The sequence below is a fragment of the Phlebotomus papatasi genome, chromosome 2 (assembly GCF_024763615.1).
Source record: "Phlebotomus papatasi isolate M1 chromosome 2, Ppap_2.1, whole genome shotgun sequence".
Lineage (NCBI taxonomy): Eukaryota > Metazoa > Arthropoda > Insecta > Diptera > Psychodidae > Phlebotomus > Phlebotomus papatasi.
Window position 1 is genome coordinate 60,893,061 of NC_077223.1, and position 21,951 is coordinate 60,915,011.

Below are 21,951 nucleotides of genomic sequence, written 5' to 3' on the forward strand. Positions count from 1 at the left end.
ACAATTGAACTAATAATATTAAAAAAAGAATAATAAAGAATTAAATTAAAAATAAATTAATATATTTATGGACAGCCTATTTGATTTTAAGTTATAAAACCTATAAAACCAATAAAATAAACTTCTCAAAGCGTATTACTTATTAAAAGTTATGAAATCCAGGAATTTTTTTTTAAATTATTAATTTTCGTACATTTTTTTCTACAAAAGCCTTATTTAAGTTTGTTCTTGGTTTTCTAAATACATAAAATCGCCTGAAAATTTTTATTAAAATTCTTTTATTTTTTGCTGTTCTGAAATCCAAATTTCCTTAGTTATCAACCGTAAGGGCCTTGACAGACCTGGGGATTAGCCGAGAGACGGCTTAGCGTAATTATGTTACAAATATTGGCCAAACTACATTTCCATCATTTTCCACTAAGTCGTCTCTCGGCTTAAGTCGTAAGTGTGTCTAGGGCATAAGTTATAAACAATTAGGATTTAAGAGGATTTAATCGCTTTCTTCTAACTATAAGTCTTCTAACTTAATAGTTTGGAGAAAGAAAGTTCTATTCTTTCTACTTTGTACAATGCCTTTGTACTCTTAATGATGCCAACATTTTGTTAAGAGAGCCCCTATTTCCCTCAAAGCATTTTTAAAAGAAAAAAAAAAACAAAAATTTGTAAAAATTGCAGCCTAAGGAAAGAAAAACTAAGTCCAGAGAATAGATTTACCGCAAAAAAATAGTTAAAGGGAATGATGCTATAAGAAAAGTGATTGGGAAGTAAGAGATCTTCCAAAGACAAATTGGACAGAAGGTTCCAGAAAGGTGGACGGAAAAGAGAGTGACAAAGGGGAGAGACTTCCTGAAGGACAGTTGGGACTCAGTGGTAGAGATTGTTGACAACTGGACGGTGAGTGAGGAGAGTGGCAGAGCGAGGGATTTCCTGCCGTTGGGATTGTGATGGTGCTCGCCGAGGATTTTCACCAGGAGCCCGTCCGGCTGAGGCCGCGATCCGAGTAGCTCTGCCATGTCAACACTTCCTGGGGGCCATTGGACATCCTTGGGATGTGTCCAGGCTCTCATCGTGACCTTGGCCATCCTGCTTCTGTCAGATCCAGGTAAGCCTTTCCTCAATTTTAATTTTTTCGAATATTCTTCCATCATTAAAAAAAAACAACATTGTAAGACATCGTGGCCTTAAACAGTGTATTTCCCTCGGTATTGATTAATCTCGTGCTGATTGAAGAAATTGGCTGAGAATTTGATGATATTCACACTATTGTTGGATCTTCTCTCTCTCTCTCCCGGGACGTTCAATTAAGTGTAGACAGAATGATATTAATGGGTTAAAACCAATATTGTCTTAGTCACACATTTTTATTATTGCTCTGACCTAAGTCGAGGTCTAATTATGCATTCAATTTCCACCAGCAACAGCAGAATGCCTCACATTTCTCTCTCTTCTCTACTCTACCTCTTCTTTTTTTTGATTTTTCGCGCGCGCATTTTCGCTTTTTTAGGCAAAAAAAAATTGAAAGAAAAAAATTTAGCTAGTGTGTTTTGAAAATTATTTAACATTCAAGGGGGAAATTCATTAAAAAATGATGCATTATTTAATATGATATTTTGAGACATGCCGTGCTAGCTGGTGTCCGAAAATTGCGAAATATGCGATAAAATTCCCTGGCATTAACATTGCAAAATGTGCGTTGATTGGCAGAAAAATCGGCAAATTGTCAAGCAATTTTTGTAAGTTCCATCCGGTCTTTTGGTGAAAATTTGTACTAGTAAGATTATTTACACTACAACCAGACTCTCTGGTTCTCCCTTCGTGGCACTTTTCTGGGTCAAACAGTGTGAGTCATGCAGCGTGGAAAAATTGTCGCATCAACACACAAAGGTCGTACGACAAGTGTCAAGGAATCGCCAATTTCTTCTCTTTAGTTTGTTCGTCCTCATTGACTTGCTAATCCTCTTTTGGTTTCTCTAACTATAATTCACTTGTCTTTTGCATTGTTTTTTTTTCGGACAATCTCACCTCATTCTATAGCCAATCATTGATTTTGGACGATACATTGTGGTCTATGCTTCGTCCGTTTTTTGGTAAATGTAAAACTCAAATACTATGAGTAATTGACGAAATCAGAGGGTTTAACAATGCACTGAATATTTTAGGTTTGAAATTCATTTGGTTACAACAATGTATTTCATATTGTCTAAAATTAAGTGGTCCTATCTTTAGATACTTATATCAATTGTTTATTATTTTAAAGCAAAAACATGTTTCTCTTTATGGATTTTTAAGGGATAAAACGGTATGGTATCTAAATTAGCATATTTATCGGTTAGGCAAAAAAAAATGCTTAGTAAATAAATTCAAAACGATCAGTAAAATATTTGCAAAATAGTTCACAATCGGTTTGAACTGAGAAAAACTGAAGAGTAATACAGCTGATTTTCGGATAAAAAACACTTATCGGTTCATAACTGAATCAGTACTAATTTATAACCGATTTGAATCGGTTAAGATTAGTTGGGAATTACAAGACTTTTCTAACGAGCCCAAACATGACCAATTTGGCTGTAAAATGGCTATTAGGAATGCCCTAACGGTGTTTTCGTATGTGGGCGAAATGTCCGCCTGAGTAACCTCTAAAACGTATGCAAAAACGAAAAAATACACAACGCATTTTCGAGCAATCCAAAGAAACATGATTTGAGAGGAGAAGGGAAGGAATGGGGGAAAATGAGGGGCATGTTAGTGTTCCTTGAGTCGACTAATGGGGGGTTCCCAAAAGGTCCTAAGTTTTTATCTCTAACCGTTTTGCCTCTACACGTGGTAACGGCCGGATAGACGACCATACAGCGTCACATCATTTATCAGAAATCGTCTGAAACATTTGACAAAATGGGAGATGGTAGATGTAAATTTTGGGGGGTGATTAAATCGAGGGATTGTATTTACTGACGTATTGCTTTGTTAATAGTTTTATTGTTTTTTTATATGCTTCCAAAAGCGTAAGCTCAAAAGCATTTATATACATAAATATATTAAAAAATATATATAAAAATATATAAAAAATAAATAAAAATAAACAAAATTAAAAATAGAAAGATGGTTTAGGAACTTTTTTATTTTTCTTTCCACAAAAATATTTCACTAGTTTTAGATAACAATTTAAAATTTCTATTTAATTTATTTTCGTGTTATGAAACTTAACTTTTACTGACCATTCATTCAATATTAAATTGTCATTCTGATCATTCAATATTAAATTGTTTTTTTTTTTAATTTTCTTTTAATTTAAATAATTATTGTTATTTTTTTTAATTTTAGCAATATTTATTTTATTTTTTGTTAAATTTGTATAAAATACATGGGAGATGATATTTAAAGAAAAAGAATAAGTTTACACGAAGACGGAGTTTCCGTGAACGAATTTTTAGAAACCGATCATGTAAATAATGAAGGTTTGCATAATCGTATAGCCTTTCAGATAAATTGTGCTCTATAATCGGTTGTAAAACACCCCTTAATTATTATGTATGTCCAAAATACTCTAAACAGGCCCATTCTTGTTTTATTAATTCTTCAAATATTTTTTTTTAAAAAGGGGTGGCGAAATGCTCGAACTTGTAACTTAGATCTTATACCCTAAAAAGTATCGAAAAAATATTTTCTTCTTCATATTCTATGTATTCTATAATAATGCAGTTGTTGGAAAGTTCTAGAAGACATAATGCAGAAGAAAATGTTTCTTTGGTAGCCTCACCTTATTGATATACATTATTGAAGTTTTTTTTAATCAATTTAATCCATTTGGGTTTTTGAGTTTATTAAGTTCGTATCTAATTTGAATCGGTTTATAATAATAATAATTCTGGCACAACATTCCATGAAGGAACAAGGCCTTCCCGCAAGGGGATTTCTAGACATGCATTATTATTTTTTCTTGCACGGAATGAGGTTGTCAGTCCCATGCCCGGGGAATCAAGTGCAGTGAAGCACACTGGACACTGGATGCAATCCGAACAACTTTAACGCCAGAAAAAATCCTGGTGACCTAAAGGCGATTCGAACCGGGGACACTTGCATCATAGAGCGAGTGCTCTACCACTTGACCCATTGAGTGCCTGTTTTATCTTATAGTAATAATTAAATAATTAAAGAAATATATAAATAAATAGGATTTATATATCTCTCAAAAGTTCACTCAAAATAGTTTATAACACATACAATCATACCGATTCATTACCGGTTTATAAGTGATTTGAATTGAACCGATTCAAACTTGTCAGAAATTACAAGACCTTTCCAATGAGCCCAAGTATGACCTCATTGTATTGAGAAATACGCTTTCTAGAACTTTTTAAATTTTTGCCTTTGAAAAACTGATATCAGGAATGATTTAACAGTATTCTCATATATGAACGAAATGTCTGCCTGGTCAATCTCTAAAATGTATCAAAAAAAAAAGGAAAAAATCGTTAAATGTAGTTTTGACCAACACAATTTTGGAGGGGAGGACGGTGTTGGGGGGAAAAATAAAGACTATGTTACTTACTTATCTTAACATCCCCTAAAGGTCACAACTTGATATCTCTAACTGTTTGGCCTCTGGAAATGGACAAGTGACATCATTTTTCAAAAATCATCCGATTTTATATAACTGGTCTCTCTTCTCGGTAGAGCTCGAGCAGTAAAATGCCCTTTAATTACTTTAATCCCATTTCATGAATCATAAAAAATTTAAATTTTTCTCTCATCACTATAAAATTGTAAAATTGTGCTATACTATGAAAATCCATTTCCGGAAAATATTCACAAGAGACCCCCTAAAAAAAATGAGGCTGAGTTTCAATATGACCATAAAATCCATATAAATTTTTAAGTAGTTCGATTTTCACGTTCCAATTGGCTGAACATCTCCTAAATCCAATACACCCCCCTCAAAAAAATTCACTGTTCATTTGAGCTGATGAGAATGAGGGGTTGGAATGATAGTCGTATTTTGTGGTTTCATCATTTCTCTTTTTTTTTTTGGGTGAAAAATGACGAGACAATAAGCAGAATGGTTTGTAAGATGACGGAAATGTAATTGAACGGGGTGGAGGGTATCTAGCCCATGGAATCGATCATGACGACTTCAATTGTCCTCTTTTTTGACGGTTTGTCGGATCCCAATTGAATCACGCAAGACCCTTCTCTATTCTTTCTTGACCTCACATCGAAAGGGGAAGAAGGAATGTTTCAGGAATGGAAGAACTTACAATTGCGTTTAGTAGATTTATGACGCTGACGAAATGTCTTGTTGGCTCCTCTGGGAATCAAATATATTGTACAATTAGATACTGACACTCTTCTGTACACAAGGGGAAGGTGAACAAATAGAATGGGCTCATTTTCAGAAATTCTCCTTCAGGGAAAGTTTATTTAACACTTGACGTAGTAATAAAATGAAAAGTCCTGATACTGTAAACCGTTTCAAATTGTGCATAAGTTGGTTGAAAACTTTAAGATGTTTTTCAAAATTAAGCGGTAAATCGTCCAAGGCTTTTCAAAATTCTCTAGCTCGTGACTTTAATGCTATACTTCAAAAGCACTTTCGCGTCGTTTACACTTTATCGCTTCAGAACCGATTTGAACCGATTCATAAGTAACTTAAAAATCACCCAAAATTGCTTAGGAATAAAACAATTGGGACCGAGTCAATCTCGTCAGAAATTCCAAGACCTTTTCAAAAAGCTAATTTATTATCTCCGTTAAAAAATCGTTGTTAGTAACGACTCAACAGTATTTTCGTATATAGACGAAATGTCCGCCTGATCTCTAAAACATATCCGAAAGGGGTAGCAAAGTGTCCTAGGCTTTGCGAAGTACTCGGAATAATGATTTAGATTCTATCTATCAAAAAAAGAAAAGAGCAGTGTTCTCGAGTTCAAGGATTTCGCACAAAGGTTCCAAGTGTCTATCTCTAACTGTTTTGCCTCTAGGCGTGGTAACGTCCGGACAGACAGACGGATCAGACGGACAAACAGTAAGACTTCATTTCTCAGAAATCGTATGAAACACGTAGATATGTTGAGAAAAGTAGTCCCCGGGGAGTGAAATATGGAAAATAAATTTTATCTAAAGCAAATAATGCTCCATAATTTTACAAAACTTATGTTTTAAGTTTTCAGTCTATAAAATTGTTAATGGTGTTCCCCTTCAGAACAAAAAAAAAACACAAAAAAGATAAATGACGACATGAGGACGAGAGGAGCATAGGAAAGCCATTTGAAAAATGAAATTTTACGAGTGAAAATCGCGAAAAAGATAATATTAAAATTTAATTACATTTGCAATCTCGAGCACTTTGCTTCAAGCTTTTACTCTGTCTCCCCATTACCAAGCTCCTCATCCACGAAATGGCAATAATTGTGGAGTTTTGCAATGTCTGGATGAGACTAAAAGAATTCCCTCACTCCTCTCAAATATCTTCCGCGTCACGATAGGTCTTTTGAATGCTAATTCGCTCAGCTTTTCTATTCAGTTTTGCACACACTCTGAAAAGGTTTCCAACCACAAGAATTATCCCACAAAAAAAAGTGGGAAGGGTGATTCCTTTTCAGACACGAACGAAGGGGTTAATGGGATTTTGAGTTGCAAATAAGAATGAAAAAAAAAACAGTGAACACCAGAACCCACAGCTCTTCCAACTTTTCAAAAACTCTGGAGGAAAAACCACCAAGTTGAGAGGAAAATTCCAAAATTTCTACTAAACATTTTCACCAAACTGAAATTGTGGCCGCAGAAAGAGGAAGCACAGTGAAAAAGAGCATATTTTATGGATTTAATGAACGAAACATGCGCATAACTTAAATTATTCTTTTATACACATAACATTCTTTTTTTTTTCATTCAGCCCCAACATTTTTAGTTTGCCAGCAAAGTTTTTCGTTTTTATATTTCTTAATCAATATTTTTACTCGTGGGGTGATTTTTTTTCTTTGCTTCTTCAAATGAAGGAAAATATTGCCTACAATTTATTCTATTGCCTTCTGCAATTCACATTTTATTTCTGCTTGCGAATTCGTAGAAAGGAATTTTCTTCAAATCACGATTAAACCACAAATTCTCAAGTATTTTTTGTGGGTGCTTTTATATATATTTTGTTCCACAGAATTTATTTCGATCAATTAGCTGAGAAATATTAAAGTTTTTGTAGGAAAACATTGAAGTAGAATAACATTTTGCTAAAACAAAAGAACTCCAGAAATAATCTAATAGTGTATATCTAAGAACTGCAAAAATGTTTTTGACAAGTTTACATTAATAATTTTAGATTCATTTAAAAAACTTCAATTCTCATGAATGAATGCTAAGGTGGTGAAATCCTTTGTGCCAGTACCCCTCTTAAAGCCAACAAGATTAATAAGGTATATTTTATTCGTATTGTAGTTTGTTTGACAGTTGTCAAATGACGAATTTTTGAAAAAAAAACTGATTTATTTTTGCAAAGTATTACAAACGGACAAATTAAAATAAGAGAATCATGGCCAAAGAAGTTCCCGTCCATTTCGGGAATTTAATAGTTTAAATTTAAATAGTAAAACGTGTGTTATGTGTTGCAAGTGTACCAGGTTCGAATCTGTTATAAGTCGTTAAAAAAAATTCTGGCATGAAAGACATTCAAATTGTATTCAGTCAGCTTCACTGCATCTAATTTAGGCATGACCGTATCAACATCTTCCTTACATAGGGTAACTGTCTCAAATTTCGACCAGCTTGCAATTTCGGCCATTTATTTTTTCCCTCAAATTTCCATGAATTTTAAGTTTTTGAATTTAAAGATTATACAATGCAAAAAAAAACCAAAAATGTTGCTACGACGAACGCGATTATGTGAAAAAAGACTTTGGAATATTTTCGAAAGGGCAAGTGACTGAGAATCAAGGTGGTCGAAATATTACCTAAAGCTATGTTTTTATTATTATTTATTTTAAAATGTATTACAAATGATTTTGGAGAAAATAAGGACGATAAACTATCTACAAAGTTCCATGTAAAACTACATATTACCTTTCAAACCTAAAACTTTGGCACTTGCATGCAGCTATGCCGAAATTTGGTACTGGTACCCTAAAATGCAAAATAATATCATTAAAATATTTGTTTAGAAATGTTATTTGCTAGAATTGTTATGATCTTTGGGATGTTGTACCTCATATTATTATTATTATACTTTTTAAATTAATCTCATGCTAATTCATTTTAACATAACCACAAAATTTTCTAAATTAAATTTTCAAATATGAAAATCCTTAATACACATTCTGTAAAGTATAGCCATGTGGAAAATCCGCAAAATACTCCCATTGTAGTCCCAAGAAGATATTTGTTCATGAGGAAATATTGTCGTAAAATTTGCTCTAGGGATTTTTAATAAATCCTATAAATCCTCTGCCAGGAATATAAATCATTTGAGTGAGTCACCCACTTGGGACACACTCTAAGCCACATTCCACAAAAGGCATCTCCTGAGAATGCCTTTAAAGAACAGAGAATTGTGGATTTAGACTTTTGCATGAATGAAAATGTCCCTTCTCGTTTCTGTGTGTTGGACGAAAATGTGATTTCGTCCATTTCTCAATAAAGTTAATTAGCACGAAGCATGGAAAATTGTAAGTGAAGCTTTGGGTGTGATTTTCATTCAATGAGGGTGGACTCTTTAAGCCCTCTTTAGACACAATTTATGATAAATTGGTGGGAGACTCATGAATGGGTGCCCTATAAGAAAAATCCGGCGCGATCCAATGGAAATTCCATTGGTAACAGAATGGAATGTTCCATGCGTCCACTTGGTGAAATCCACCCTTTATCCCCCTGGATTCCCCTGTAGAAGTACATTGTAATTTTGCATTGGCGCGTCACGCAATTTCCATGGGAATCTACCAGCCTCGGTGGTGGTGTTATCCAGTGGAAATCCATGGGCATTCCCGTTGAAATTCTAAAGCTGCCGCATGGTAATTTCCACTGGTACTCTATGGGAAATCCATGAGTACTCTCGGAAAATTGGCCGGTATTTTCCCATGGGACACCAAGGGAATTCCTGTGGTAAGTTCCGTACCTGGGAGGGGTAATTTCCACTGGTACTCCACTGGCACTCCATGGGTGATCTCGGAAAACCGGCCGGTGTTTTCCCATGGGATACCAATGGCAACCCAGTGGTAACTGCTTTACCTGGGCGGGGTAATTTCCACTGGTACTCCACTGGCACTCCATGGGTGATCTCGGAAAACCGGCCGGTGTTTTCCCATGGGATACCAATGGCAACCCAGTGGTAACTGCTTTACCTGGGCGGGGTAATTTCCACTGGTACTCTACTGGCACTCCATGGGTGATCTCGGAAAACCAGCCGGTATTTTCGCATGGGATACCAATGGAATCCACATGGTAAGAGCTGTACCATGTCATTCCACTGGCAGACCATTGCGTTGGCAATTCATGGATGTTAAGAAATGTTTCCTCTTGATGACTTGGTGCTGGAAGAGAGCGATGGCGATGCAACAGAAGATCCTCTTTTAGCACTATACTCTTCGAATGCGGCGAAAGTATTGTCATATCGATGATACTAAGAATCTCTTGGAGTTGACATGTCAATTCTATGCGACCTTCTTTTTTTTATGCCTAATGAAATATCTCCATTCTATTAAAGAATATACTTTTCTGTAAGCGTTCAGGCAATTTTTGTACTTCAGATTATCGTTCAAGCTTGAGACTAAAGTAATAACACTGGTCATATATAGCAGAGAACATTTTATTTCATGTATTAACTTCACTTTTTTAATAAAATTAAAAAAAAAAATAATACATTTAATTTTAAAAAAAAATCTAATTAAACTTCAAATTAATTTAATGTTCAGATACATATATAAAAAATATTGACGTGATTGAAAAAATATTTACATTATAATGAATTACAAAAGAAGCAGGAATCGTTGATCACCTAGAAAGAAAAGTTGAAAAAAAGTAACCGTTACTAGCCACTCATCCAAATTTTCATGAGCATGACTTGATTTTTAGAGATAGGTATGCCTAGCTAATTTACGTAAATAAATGTGCACGCTGAAATTCCCCATTGACTAATAATAAATAATGCTGGCGCGACATTCCATGAAGGAACTGGGCCTTCCCGCAAGGAGATTTCTAGACATGCTATATTATTTTTTCTTGTACGGGATGAGGTTGCCAGTTCCATGCCCCGTGGAGTCAAGTGCAGTGAAGCTCACTGGATGCAATCCGAACACCTTTAACGCCAGAAAACTTCCTGGTGACCTAAAGGGGATTCGAAACCGGGACACTTGCATCATAGAGCGAGTGCTCTACCACTTGACCCATTGAGTGCCAAATATTCCATTGAATAATGGCTCTGAAAAATTACCCACAGCATATAAAAAATACAAATATTTACGGAAATATAATTTTATTGGGATTTCTCTGAAATTTTGGTTCTTTTTTAGACCAATGGCTTCTCGCCGCATTTTTTTTTAATATTCCCTTCATTAAGGAGTTGACGACAAAGCCCTTTCCACGATAATGGATCGTTTTCTTCCACTTCCTCGCAAAATCCGCCGAATTTTCGGCTGTCTGGCCTGCTTCCTGAGATTTGTCTTCAAAATTACCCAGTATTTCTCAATCTTCCGGACTGCAGGACAGGTTAAACATCTTTCCCACAGCCTTAGAATTGGAATCCTTTGAAAAGATGATCGTTGTGTTTCCGGGACCTTGTTTTAGTACGTTGATGATGTTTGCCGGTTCGATGGGGAACAGCCTAAGTTTTATAGGTTATGAAACCATTCCTCTTTTTGTTTTTATAGACCAAGCTCCATAAAAAAAGAATAATGCTGGGACCCACCTCTTTCCATCTGCAAAGCTTCTCAAAACACATTCATATGTTGTCTAATGATGAATATGAAAATAAATATGGCCTATACAACGAGTGATTCGGGATTTTCTGCCGTCTTGCCCGATGAGGTCGGTCTTGAAGTCGGTGGCAGCCGCAGATGTTTTAAGAGAAAATAAATCTATCTATCTATCTATAAAAAAGGTATATATTAAAGAGTAAAAGAGTATTTAGTAGAGTAAAATAGGAAAAAGGATACTTACTAAAAAAAAATCAAAATGTTCACTTAATTTCACTTCGAAAGTACAAATCGACAGGTCCGGAGGCGTCGATAAGCTAGTGGCGAGAATTATCGACACTAGCGACAAAAATGCAAGTTATTATCTCGATTGTCCATAAATGGACATTCGACAATAGCGATGGATCGCAATGAGACAGTTATCATTTCACCTGATTAATAAATTATCTTGAAATGACATCGACGAAAAAAAACGAAGTCCGAATCCTCCTGAATTTGACTGCATATCATACGAATCGAAAATTCATCGTGCACACGCTACTTTAATTTACTACAATAGTGCTATTGTATGTTTTTTTTATAATTTGGTAGACTACAAATTATTAAAGACACTCACCTTACACAGCTTACGATTTAGACGATAGATAGATGTATGAGTAGATTCAGACGATTTCAAATCTCGCTGAGTATATGGCCCAGGTACTGCTGAAGTGTTCTTTGGTAATGGAATTGCTGGCGTTGCCTTCTTACGCTTTCTGCATGGCCTATTGCTGTCTTTGATTTGACCGACTATTTTGGCACAGGACTTCATCGCCTTATCGTGTATAATATGGTCTATAAAATATGAAAAGCTTATTTATTTTATTTGTTTATACAAATAATACAAATCCATTTCTATACAAGGAGCCCACATTGCTCAGGGCTTCTCTCCTATTTCTTCCAGAAAATCGTAGATATTGTATAGGATTTCCTTGATCATTTTATTGAACGTACCCAAAATACTAACGCTGATCAGATTATTCTTCATACTTTCACAAGGAAATCCCCTAAATTCTTAGGATTGTGTTGTAAATTTTCAGAAATACCCAAGATAAAAGTGTTTGTTGTAAGATTTACCAGAGAAGGGAAGCAGTATGAGCCTCCTTATCAACATGGGTGTCTATAATATATTTAACAAAATATACAAGAAAATCCCAAAAATCTCACGTTTTCTGCGGAAGCGCAGTAAAAATCTTCTGAACAATAAAATAAAATTAAAAAAAGAGAATATTTTACAAAATATATAAGAAAAATCTAAGAAAATCTTTGCATTTTTGGAGGAAGTAGGTAAAATCTCTTGTTCATTATAGCTTTCTTGGGTATTTTCAACAAAATATACAAGAAAAAATTTTGCATGACTTTCCGGAAAGCGAATAAACAGCAATAAAATGGATTTTATGTGCTGTTGAATTGTGAATATATAAGAAAAATCGGCGCGATCCAATGGAAATTCCACTGGTAACAGAGTGGAATTATCCACGTGTCCACTTGGTGAATTCCACCCTTAATCCCCTTGGATTCCACTGGTGAAGTATATTGTAATTTTGTATTGACGCGTCACGCAGTTTCCATGGGTATCTACCAGCCTCGGTGGCGGTATTACCCACTGGATATTCAAATATCTCAACTAATTTGGAAAATATTCAAGAAAAACTTGTGACTCAAAGTTGATTTGACGGTATTTTCTTTTCTAAATGGCGTCTTACCTTGTCAACACAAAGAATGAGACGGAGAAGATGATTTTTTTGTGTTTCGCGCACTAAATTTCTTTATTTCGCATTGAAAACCGTGTCACTTTATTTAACTAGTTCTATTGTTCATCCCGCACACTTTTGTCACTGGTTTTTCAAAGTTTTAATTGTATTTTTTTCACAAATAACTGCACAAGAACCAATTCACCACGACTTCCAGAAAAATCCGTGAGCAATGCGCGTGCGCTGAAATGGCGTTATTTACTCATCGAACGCATCATCGACTCGTCGATTACATTTGAAATACAGAGACCGTTGTGATAAATTCTTTCGATTAATATTAAAATAGACATATCGCAGAGTGAAATCTTTTTTTTTTTTAATAAAATAGAACACTGGAACTTTCCATGGTGCTCCACACAAATTCTTCTGGAATTTTCCACCTGGAAGTAGGAATTCACCACTTTGAAGTTTCTATGGGAAAACCTTCGGAGTGCCCATGGTGATTTCCATCCATCACCAGGGAAAATTTCACTGTTGTTTCACTCATATAACCGTGGTGAGAAACCACCGGATTACCAGTGGATATTACCATGTGTATGAGTGTATATAACCGTGGGAGAACCAAGGGTCTTCCACTGGATGTTTACACTGGAATATTCCACTGGTACTCCACATGAATTCCTTTGGGATTTTCCATCTGAAAGATGGAATTTTCCACCTGGAACTTTCTACGGGAAAACCCTTGGACTACCCATGGTGATATCCACTCATCACCCTGGAAATTTCCACTGTCATTCCACTCATATAACCATGGTGGAAAACCAGAGGATTACCAGTGGAAATTTCCGGGGGTATCACTGAAAAATCCCTTGGGAAACCCCATGGACTACCACTGGATATTGCTGCTGGAAATTTCCACTGGTATTCCGCACGGATTCCATGGGAGTCTACCCGTGGTATATCTCAAAGGGAAAACCACTGGATTAACCCTGGTGTTTTCCACCCATATAAAGGGAAATTTCCGTCCTTATTCCATGCGGAACACCAGGGGTAAGAATCCAGGTGGAAAGCTAAGGGATCTCCAGTGGTTATTTCCATGGGCACTCATGGAAATATCCGGTCTGTCATCCGTGGCTGGATCCATTTCTTATAGGGTGATTGACCAGAAATGTCACTGGCATACATATCACTCATGAGAGAGAGAGAGGTTGAGGATAATCGTATCATAGGCACTGTCACAAATCAATGAACAAGCCGGATGAATGCTCAAGCTCACCCTTGAGCGATAAATCACATGAATGGACACCTGGAGCCATTGGTAGGGGGTATTTATGTGAAAAATTAATTTTCACCAGAGATAAATTGTTCTGGGACACAATTTCCATAAAACACTCCCCATTTTGTTAAAATGGAAGTTGATCTATGTGAAAGATAAGTTTACCACCCTATAAGTTCTAGCATTCTATTGTTGCATGTAGACGCAATAAGATATGGGTTAGATAAAACAAAAATTTGAATTTTCGCGCCACTTCACTTTGACAGTAGATTAAATACATTTGATTTTGACAGATAACATGAAAAAAATCTGTGCAAAACACAAGAGTAAGTTTCAGTCAGTTTTTAAATCTGCAGTATATGCTTTCTTTTACATTTTCATAGTGATTTTCACATATAATATGTATAAAGAAATTGCAAAACATAAAGGATTGTAAAAAAAATAAATAGATTGTTTCCCAATATTAGAGAGATAAAATTAACGTTGAGTTTAATTAAATGCATCAGCACATTGGCAGATGAAAAATTCCATTTTTGATAGAATTTTGGCTTTTCTAGGGATCTTCATATTGGGAGCAATTTTCATCCAAAGTTGCTTTTTTGTAGAGAAATTAGATAGGTCGAAACATAGGTCGAAACGTCAACATTCTGTTCAAATTGCTATTTTTGAAGAAATTACTTCCAGTGGGTAGAGGCCTTAAGGTCTTAAATATATAGTTCGCTGTACTTTGACAGCTATTTAAATGTCATCTTGACAGATGACAATTGCAGAGTAGAATTTTGTTTTATGAAAAATCTAGAATTTGTCATGGAGTTTATCGATAATATATCGATAATTCAGTAGGAAGTGTGCAATTGAGTGTCTTATGTGTAATATCTATTTTTACACATGAAAATTCACTAATACAAGTAGAGGATGAGAGGATTATTCTATTGATTTTGGGTGAATGCCAAAAATCCATTTCAATCGACTCTTTTTCATTTTTCCTGCCCCATACACTCAATTTTCCGCACAACACTTCACACTTTTCATGCAGCCATCGGTGCCTTCTCGAATTGATTTTTAATTTTAACACACTTCACCCGACTTGACGAGTCTCGATGGATGGAGGAAATGTACGCAAGATTAATTGCTGGACAAACAGCATTTAGCACAAGAGAGTGCATGTGACACAATTTAAATGTTGTGTGCATCTGACATACTTTGGGTGGCCAAACACTATACCCAGTATATCAATTATTTACTGTCAAATGAAGGAGGGTTACCCAAAATTACCGCCCACGAATACCTTTTCCAATAATTTCCAGTGACTGGCAATTTGGAGGGTTCACACTCTCTCTCATACTGCAACATTCCCCAACATTACAACTCGCCAATGACCCAGAAACACGGAAAATGCTCCCCAGATTCCCGCAGCACTTACCCATTTGTCTTGCTTTCGTGGCGCGATGGTAGAGGGTTATTGCAATAAAATTGCCCATATTTTGCCAAAAGAAACATCTTTGGAGGATGCTATTAAAATGAATTTATAATAACTTGGAGCTTTGAATGGATTTTCCCATAAGATTCGGGAGCAATATTGATTTATGTTGGAAAACTCAGTTTGAAATAATAGTTTTTTAAGGGAAATAAATTTGTATAGTAGATATTGTAATTTAGCAATGTGACATCTGTCGAAAATGTGAGTACTATTTTTGTTTTGAACTGAGAGGCTTCTGATCAGTTTCATTAGAAAGATTTTCGATGTTTTCGAACTTTTGAATTAAAAAAAAGTCAGAATTAAAACTATCAGACTACACTGAGAAAAAAATGGGGGTGCGATTAACATTTTTTCCTCAGAACTGTAGCATATTTTAGGTGTAAAAGTATATCAACATTTTTTAATGTTAATTTTACACTTTTTTAAGGGTAAAATTAACATGAAAAAAGGTAACTGTAACCCCTAATACACCGAATAAGGGTAATATTTACACCGATTTTGAATCAATACTGCACGATAAAATTAACATTTCCGGAATGTTATTTTAACTTTTCGGATTTCTCTCAGTGTATAAAACAAATCGTTTTTGTTTTTTTTTTACGGAACTAAGGCGGCGATGGACAAACACAAGATGGCTTAAAAGAAGTAGAAGGTTAATATTTATATTAATTTAATTTTTCAAATTTCAATTGATAAGGTTTTTTTTTACCAAGTATTGAGAATTTATTAACAAATTTAAAAAAAAAAAGAAAAAACGATTTCCTAGTCGTCAGAAATTTTAAAGAAAATTTCTGCAAAATAGGGTAAAGTGATACAAGTTGGACATAGTGTTACAAGTTGGACAATTCGCCGGTACAAGTTGGACAATTCGCCGGTGCAAGTTGGACAGGGATTTTTTCTTGATAAATACAGTACTAAATTTTTTTAAGCACAAGGAACCAAATTATAAAACTAAAACATTCAAAATATACAAATAAAAATGAAGTACTAAATTTATCAAGAAAAAAGCCCTGTCCAACTTGTACCATCACTAAGAGAAATCCGAAAAAGTTAAAATGGTATTCCGGAACTGTTAATTTTACCCTGCAGTATTGATCCAAAATAGATGTAAATATTACCCGTTTTAGGTTTATTAGGGGTTAAAGTTACCCTTTTCATGTTAATTTTACCCTTAAAAAAGGTGTAAAATTAACATTAAAAAATGTTGATATAGTTTTACACCTAAAAAGTGTTAAAGTTATGAAGAAAAAATGTTAATCGCACCCCCGTTTTTTCTCAGTGATTGTCCAAATTGTACCATGGTCCAACTTGTATCACTTTACCCTACATAAAGTTTTTCGAATCTTTTTCGAGTGAAAGAAATTTGAATGGATTTTCGGTTTTGGAATGTGTTTGTTCGTTTATTCTTCTTCAACAGTAATAGATTACAGATTACATCTTCTACACTGAGAGAAATCCGAAAAAGTTAAAATAACATTCCGGAAATGTTAATTTTACCCTGCAGTATTGATCCAAAATCGGTGTAAATATTACCCTTTTTAGGTGTATTGCGGGTTAAAGTTACCCTTTTTCATGTTAATTTTACCCCTAAAAAGGTGTAAAATTAACATTAAAAAATGTTGATATATTTTTACACCTAAAAAGTGTTAAAGTTATGAGGAAAAAAAGTTAATGGCACCCTCTTTTTTTTTCTCAGTGTAGTCCTCAGTGACCTTTAATAATAATAATATTTTTAATATATTTTATGGAGGAACAGGGACTTTTCGCAAGGGGCGCAAGGGGAGTTTGAAACATGCAGTATCACGTTTTTTTTTACATAGATGGTTTTACCAGTCCCATGTCTTATGGAATCAAGTGCAGTGAAACTCACTGGTTTCAATTCAAACAAACACTTTGAATACCAGAAAAAAAAATCCTTCTGCCTTAATGGGGATTCGAACCTTGGAAACTTTCATGATAAATCGAAAACTTTCATCAAAAAACGAATACTTTACCACTTGATTCATTGAGTAGTGGGAAAGTTGTGAGTATCATTACAACTCAATCTCCGAATCAAACTTTCATTTACGATGAAATTAGCATCAACAGCAGCTTGTATAGGATATGCGATATGATTTTGGATATAGTAAGGCACTTGCAGAAGGTATTCAGAAGTATTCAGAAAAAAAAATTGGATTTTGTCAAGAGACTGATTAGGGTTTTATCACATGTGAAAATGTCTTTATTCGAAATATTCAGTAGCTTGTACTGGGCGGGACTCGAACTCACAACTGTGAAAATCGAGTCAGAGATTTTATCCGCCCAATACCCAACGGTCTTGCCTATTGCGCTACCGAGATCTCACCACTAGTCGTGAAGAATGGGAATACAGAAGAAGAATTTTTATGTATTCAACAATAGTACCTACTGCTAAATCGGCTAAACCCGATCAAACTGGAAATATGCTATTGATGCGACGTTCGAAACAGGTAACTCTAGACTGTACATCCAGCACACTATTCACGCGTAGCCCTGAAAGTCTGACCCCGAGTTTTAGCGCAATTTTAAATCGGATTTGGGCTGCTTTCAGAACTGGTTAAAATCGGTTACGAATCAGAACTCCGCGAATAGTCCCATGAAATGGTATACTAGCGTGATGAACAGTAGGTTCATCTTCTTGAGAGATCTGTCGAATCGACACTATTCACACTAAGGGAAGAGGATCGGAATGTTAAGAGATATACTCCATATTTAATTGAAAATACAATCCTCAAAACACTATTTGATATTTTTATGTATGCTAATTGGTATATTAGTGATCCCTTTAACTATATCTGCGCATTTGAATTTTTAATTTTTATAATAAATTAATAAAAAATATGTGTAATTGCAAACTTGCACTCTGTACCTCGGATCGTCACGAATTTAATCTGGTGTCTCACGGAAAATTGGTTTTGTGAATTAAATTTGAGCTAATGCAGTGCATTTTTGTGAGAGTTAAACGCTAAAAAGCAGCTAATAATTTTTAAAAATTTATTTGATTTGGAGCAATAATGCGGTATTAACCTGACGATCCGAGGAACACTGCCGATCGCTGGTGCTCTTCCCTTATACACTATTTCGGATATCGAATTTTTGATTTCCACCTGATTTCAATATGACTTAGATGTTGTGTTATAGACTAGACGTATTCTTAGCTGTTTACGCAGCATTTAATGTGTACGTGAATGATGTAAGTTTCTGGGGACAAGTCATCACTAAGCTAAATTCTTGTGGAATAGTTAAAAGTGTCTTTTGCATGGAGAAGGGGTCTTTTGCTGATTATCGACCTTGCCCTCTTCTTGTGGAATGTCTTGTGAGTGATCCTCCCCACCACCCCGCCGATGTTAATTCTCTAATAATGCAAAAATGCGAATATGCTCGGCATTCCAGAGTGTGTGATGATGTTTGCCCACAAAAGTCAGAAAAGGAGTTGAGGAGTGAGAGATGTTTGCTGCGAAAAGAAGGTGGATGAGCAGCCAGGCATTGTTCTTGTCAGTCTCATCAAATGTGACTTTTTCACACAATGCCAACAAACCATGTGGAGCCACGGGAGAGACTATCTTTCCGAGACGTTTGGATGTACGAGATGCGGTGTATTTAGTTAGGCGCAGAAATGGGGGAGAGAGACGAGAACGTGAAATTGCACTAATCGCAAAAGGCATGAATTGACTCTCGAAGAAAAATTTTTCTTCTGGAACCTTGGAAGATGCCACACTTAAATGCCCCATGAAATGAAGAAAGGAAGGAAGACAAAAGAATCCCCACAAGAGAGATGAAGAAAAAAATCTTTAAATTCCACATTCCAGAGCGCGGCTCCATTGGAATCAGCGCTTTTTTTTCTCTCGCGCGATCTTCTAAAAGGGCCTCCCCACTTCTTTTCCTTTTTCTGCATTTGTATTTTTACCTCTTTCGTGTGTATATTGCATTTTGTGTCTATACAAATATTTTTCGTTATATATTTTCTCTTATAAACCATCATATTTATTAGCATTATACTTTTTATGTCAGAGAGCATTCCCCCAGCCCCCCATCTTAATAGTTAAACAATAGGAAGGTTGGAGATAATACCGTCAATCTAATTAACATTACTATGTTCCATCATAAGAGATACTTTTTCTGCTTTAGATTTCTTCAAATGAAAAGAAAGAAAAATAACATGAATCCCCATTAGAAGCATGTATAAAACCATTTCGTTTTTGACTGTTTTTTTTTCTAAAATAATTTTCTGATTCTTAAATTCTTTGCAAATTTTTCTCCATCGCACTGATCAAATCTCGCCAAAAGCAGTGGCGGAGAAATTACCTCCTAAATATACGCATGGCACTATAAGCTAATGCGTTTCCAGAGTGAAATGGTTTCTGATATTTGTGCTAATTGCGTGAATAATTGTGGGAAAAAGTCCATCAAAGAGGTATTTTTCGAAATATTTATCCAAGATGTGGACGCGTTTTTATAGACAATTCACCTTCATTTTGACTTATTGTATTAAATAAGAGTGAGAGAAAAACATGAGATTCTTTAAAGTTCCTTCCCCTCGTCTCATGAAAAACTCTTTCATATTTTTCTCTACTTTTATTATTCAAACGGCATTTCTTGATGGACTTTGAGGGAATTTCGAGAATTTCGAGGGTTAGCTATACGGAGTTTACATTTATAATCTTAAATTCAAATAAACTAATTTTTCAATTGCATAAACAAATTTAATATTCCAAATACCATAGTCTGTGAGAAACTCCTTGTTGTAATGATACTGAATGGAAAAAGAGATTAGACTAGAGAAACCACTTTTAGCCAAATTAGCATAACTTTGTGCAACGTATGAAATATTGGAAATGGGGTAGCAAAGCGTCTCAGCTTTGCGGAATGCTCGAACTCGTGATTTAGACTTGAAGTACTTTCACATAATTATTTACTGTTTACCGGTTCATAATCAGTTTATTGAACAAACTGAAATACCCAAAAAATCTCCCAAAATAGCTTATTTTTATTTTTATCACAAAATTTATTACAAAATTGATTTTGTGATAAAAGCTACTTATCGACTATGAATCGTTTTATTACCGGTTCATAATCGATTGAAACTAGTTCAGTTTTCTCAGAAATTCCAAGACCGTTCCAACGAGCCCAAACATGATCACGTTCAGTTGATAAATGCATTCTCTAGAGCCTTTTTTAACCTTTGACTTTGAAAAACAGTTATTAGGAATGATTCAATGGTATTTTCGTAAATAGACGAAATGTCGTCTAGGAAACCTCTAAAATAAATTCAAATGAAAAAATCGCATGACGCGTTATCGAGCAAACAATTTGGGACATGTTAATGATCCTTGAATTTACCTATGAGGGGTCCCCCGAAGGTCTCAAGTCTCTATCTCTAACCGTTTGGCCTCTAGAGCTGGCGACAGCCGGACGGATCAGATGGATAGACGGACAACTAGCATGACATCATTTCTCAGAAATCGTTTAAAACACGAAGATGTGTTGAGAAAAATGGACTCTGGGACTTTCTTTGTGGAGTTCGAGTAGTAAAATGGGTGGCAAAGAATTCCCAAGTGGAAACTTTCGAACTTGTAAAGTAGATTCTACTTTCTTAAAGTTGCTATGTGGTTCAATACATAGGGAAAAAATCATTTAGATGCAAAGATCGACTTAAGGGGGGAGGATTTCTGAAGACCCCATGTGACTATCTTTGACCGTTTGGTTTATGATTCTGATAACGACCAAGTAGACTGACACAATGATAGCATGACGTCAGTTTTAAAACTGACGTCGGCAGAATATGTCAATGGTTTATTGCGAATTAGAAGATGGAAATTTCGAAGCTTTTGCGGTATCTAAAATTCGATATTAACTTCATTCACAGTTGGTGTTTAAAAATTCTGAGATAGGTTTCTAAACTAAAGTCAAAGAAAAGATATTCTATTTGTCGTTTCGCCCTCATGGTGGTCGATGAATTTTCCTGTTTGAATTTTTAAGGTCTCCAGCATCAAAATGTATCTTTTTTTCTTGATTTTTTGTTGTTTGTGGGGAAAATTCAAGCAATAAGGCACATTTCCTTATAATTTTCCTCAAAATCATTTCATAAATTTTTCACAACTTCTGCGAAAATTCGGAACTAAGGTAATCTTCGAACATCAACTAATTTTTGTGCAAGTAGAATACAATCTACTTTTTATCCAAGACATTATCAAAGAATAAAAGCCAAGCTGTGAATGGGAAGATTATGGAGTTTGGATAATAAAAGCGTATTTAGTCAAACATGCTATTATTTTCAAAATCCAGGAGGTGGTTATTTCCGTTACTTATCCTCTAATTTATGACCGGTAGTATTTCTGTAATGTTTTTTTTTTAATGGTGTATAAAATTGATTATGTTTAATGTATACTAACGATTATAAAATATGTGGTTTTAGCAAAAAGGGCGGAAAGGGGTGTATCCACCCCCTCTGTGAATACTCAAAATATACTTTAAATATCCAATAACGATATTATTATTCAAGACGCCGAAACCACAATCGGCTTAGAGGTCGAAAAAAAAGAGCCTAAAAAG

The 21,951-nt window shown here is 35.1% G+C and overlaps 1 protein-coding gene and 1 long non-coding RNA gene across 15 annotated transcripts in view; one reads left to right on the top strand and one right to left on the bottom strand.

Moving 5' to 3' along the window:
- Positions 1-21,951, top strand: part of LOC129801972 (protein kinase C-binding protein NELL1-like) — a 149,335-nt gene that overhangs the window by 39,662 nt on the left and 87,722 nt on the right. For all 14 annotated transcript variants that reach the window (XM_055847478.1, XM_055847477.1, XM_055847483.1 and 11 more), the window contains exon 2: positions 676-1,102. In XM_055847478.1, coding sequence (XP_055703453.1) covers positions 1,012-1,102 — 91 coding nt within the window. In that variant the 5' untranslated portion in view covers positions 676-1,011. The remainder of the gene's footprint in view (positions 1-675; positions 1,103-21,951) is intronic.
- Positions 9,772-12,976, bottom strand: LOC129801976 (uncharacterized). The gene is made up of 3 exons (XR_008751747.1): positions 12,638-12,976; positions 11,509-11,726; positions 9,772-9,976 (listed from the first exon to the last, which is right to left on the bottom strand). It is a non-coding gene; the product is annotated as an uncharacterized LOC129801976 (long non-coding RNA).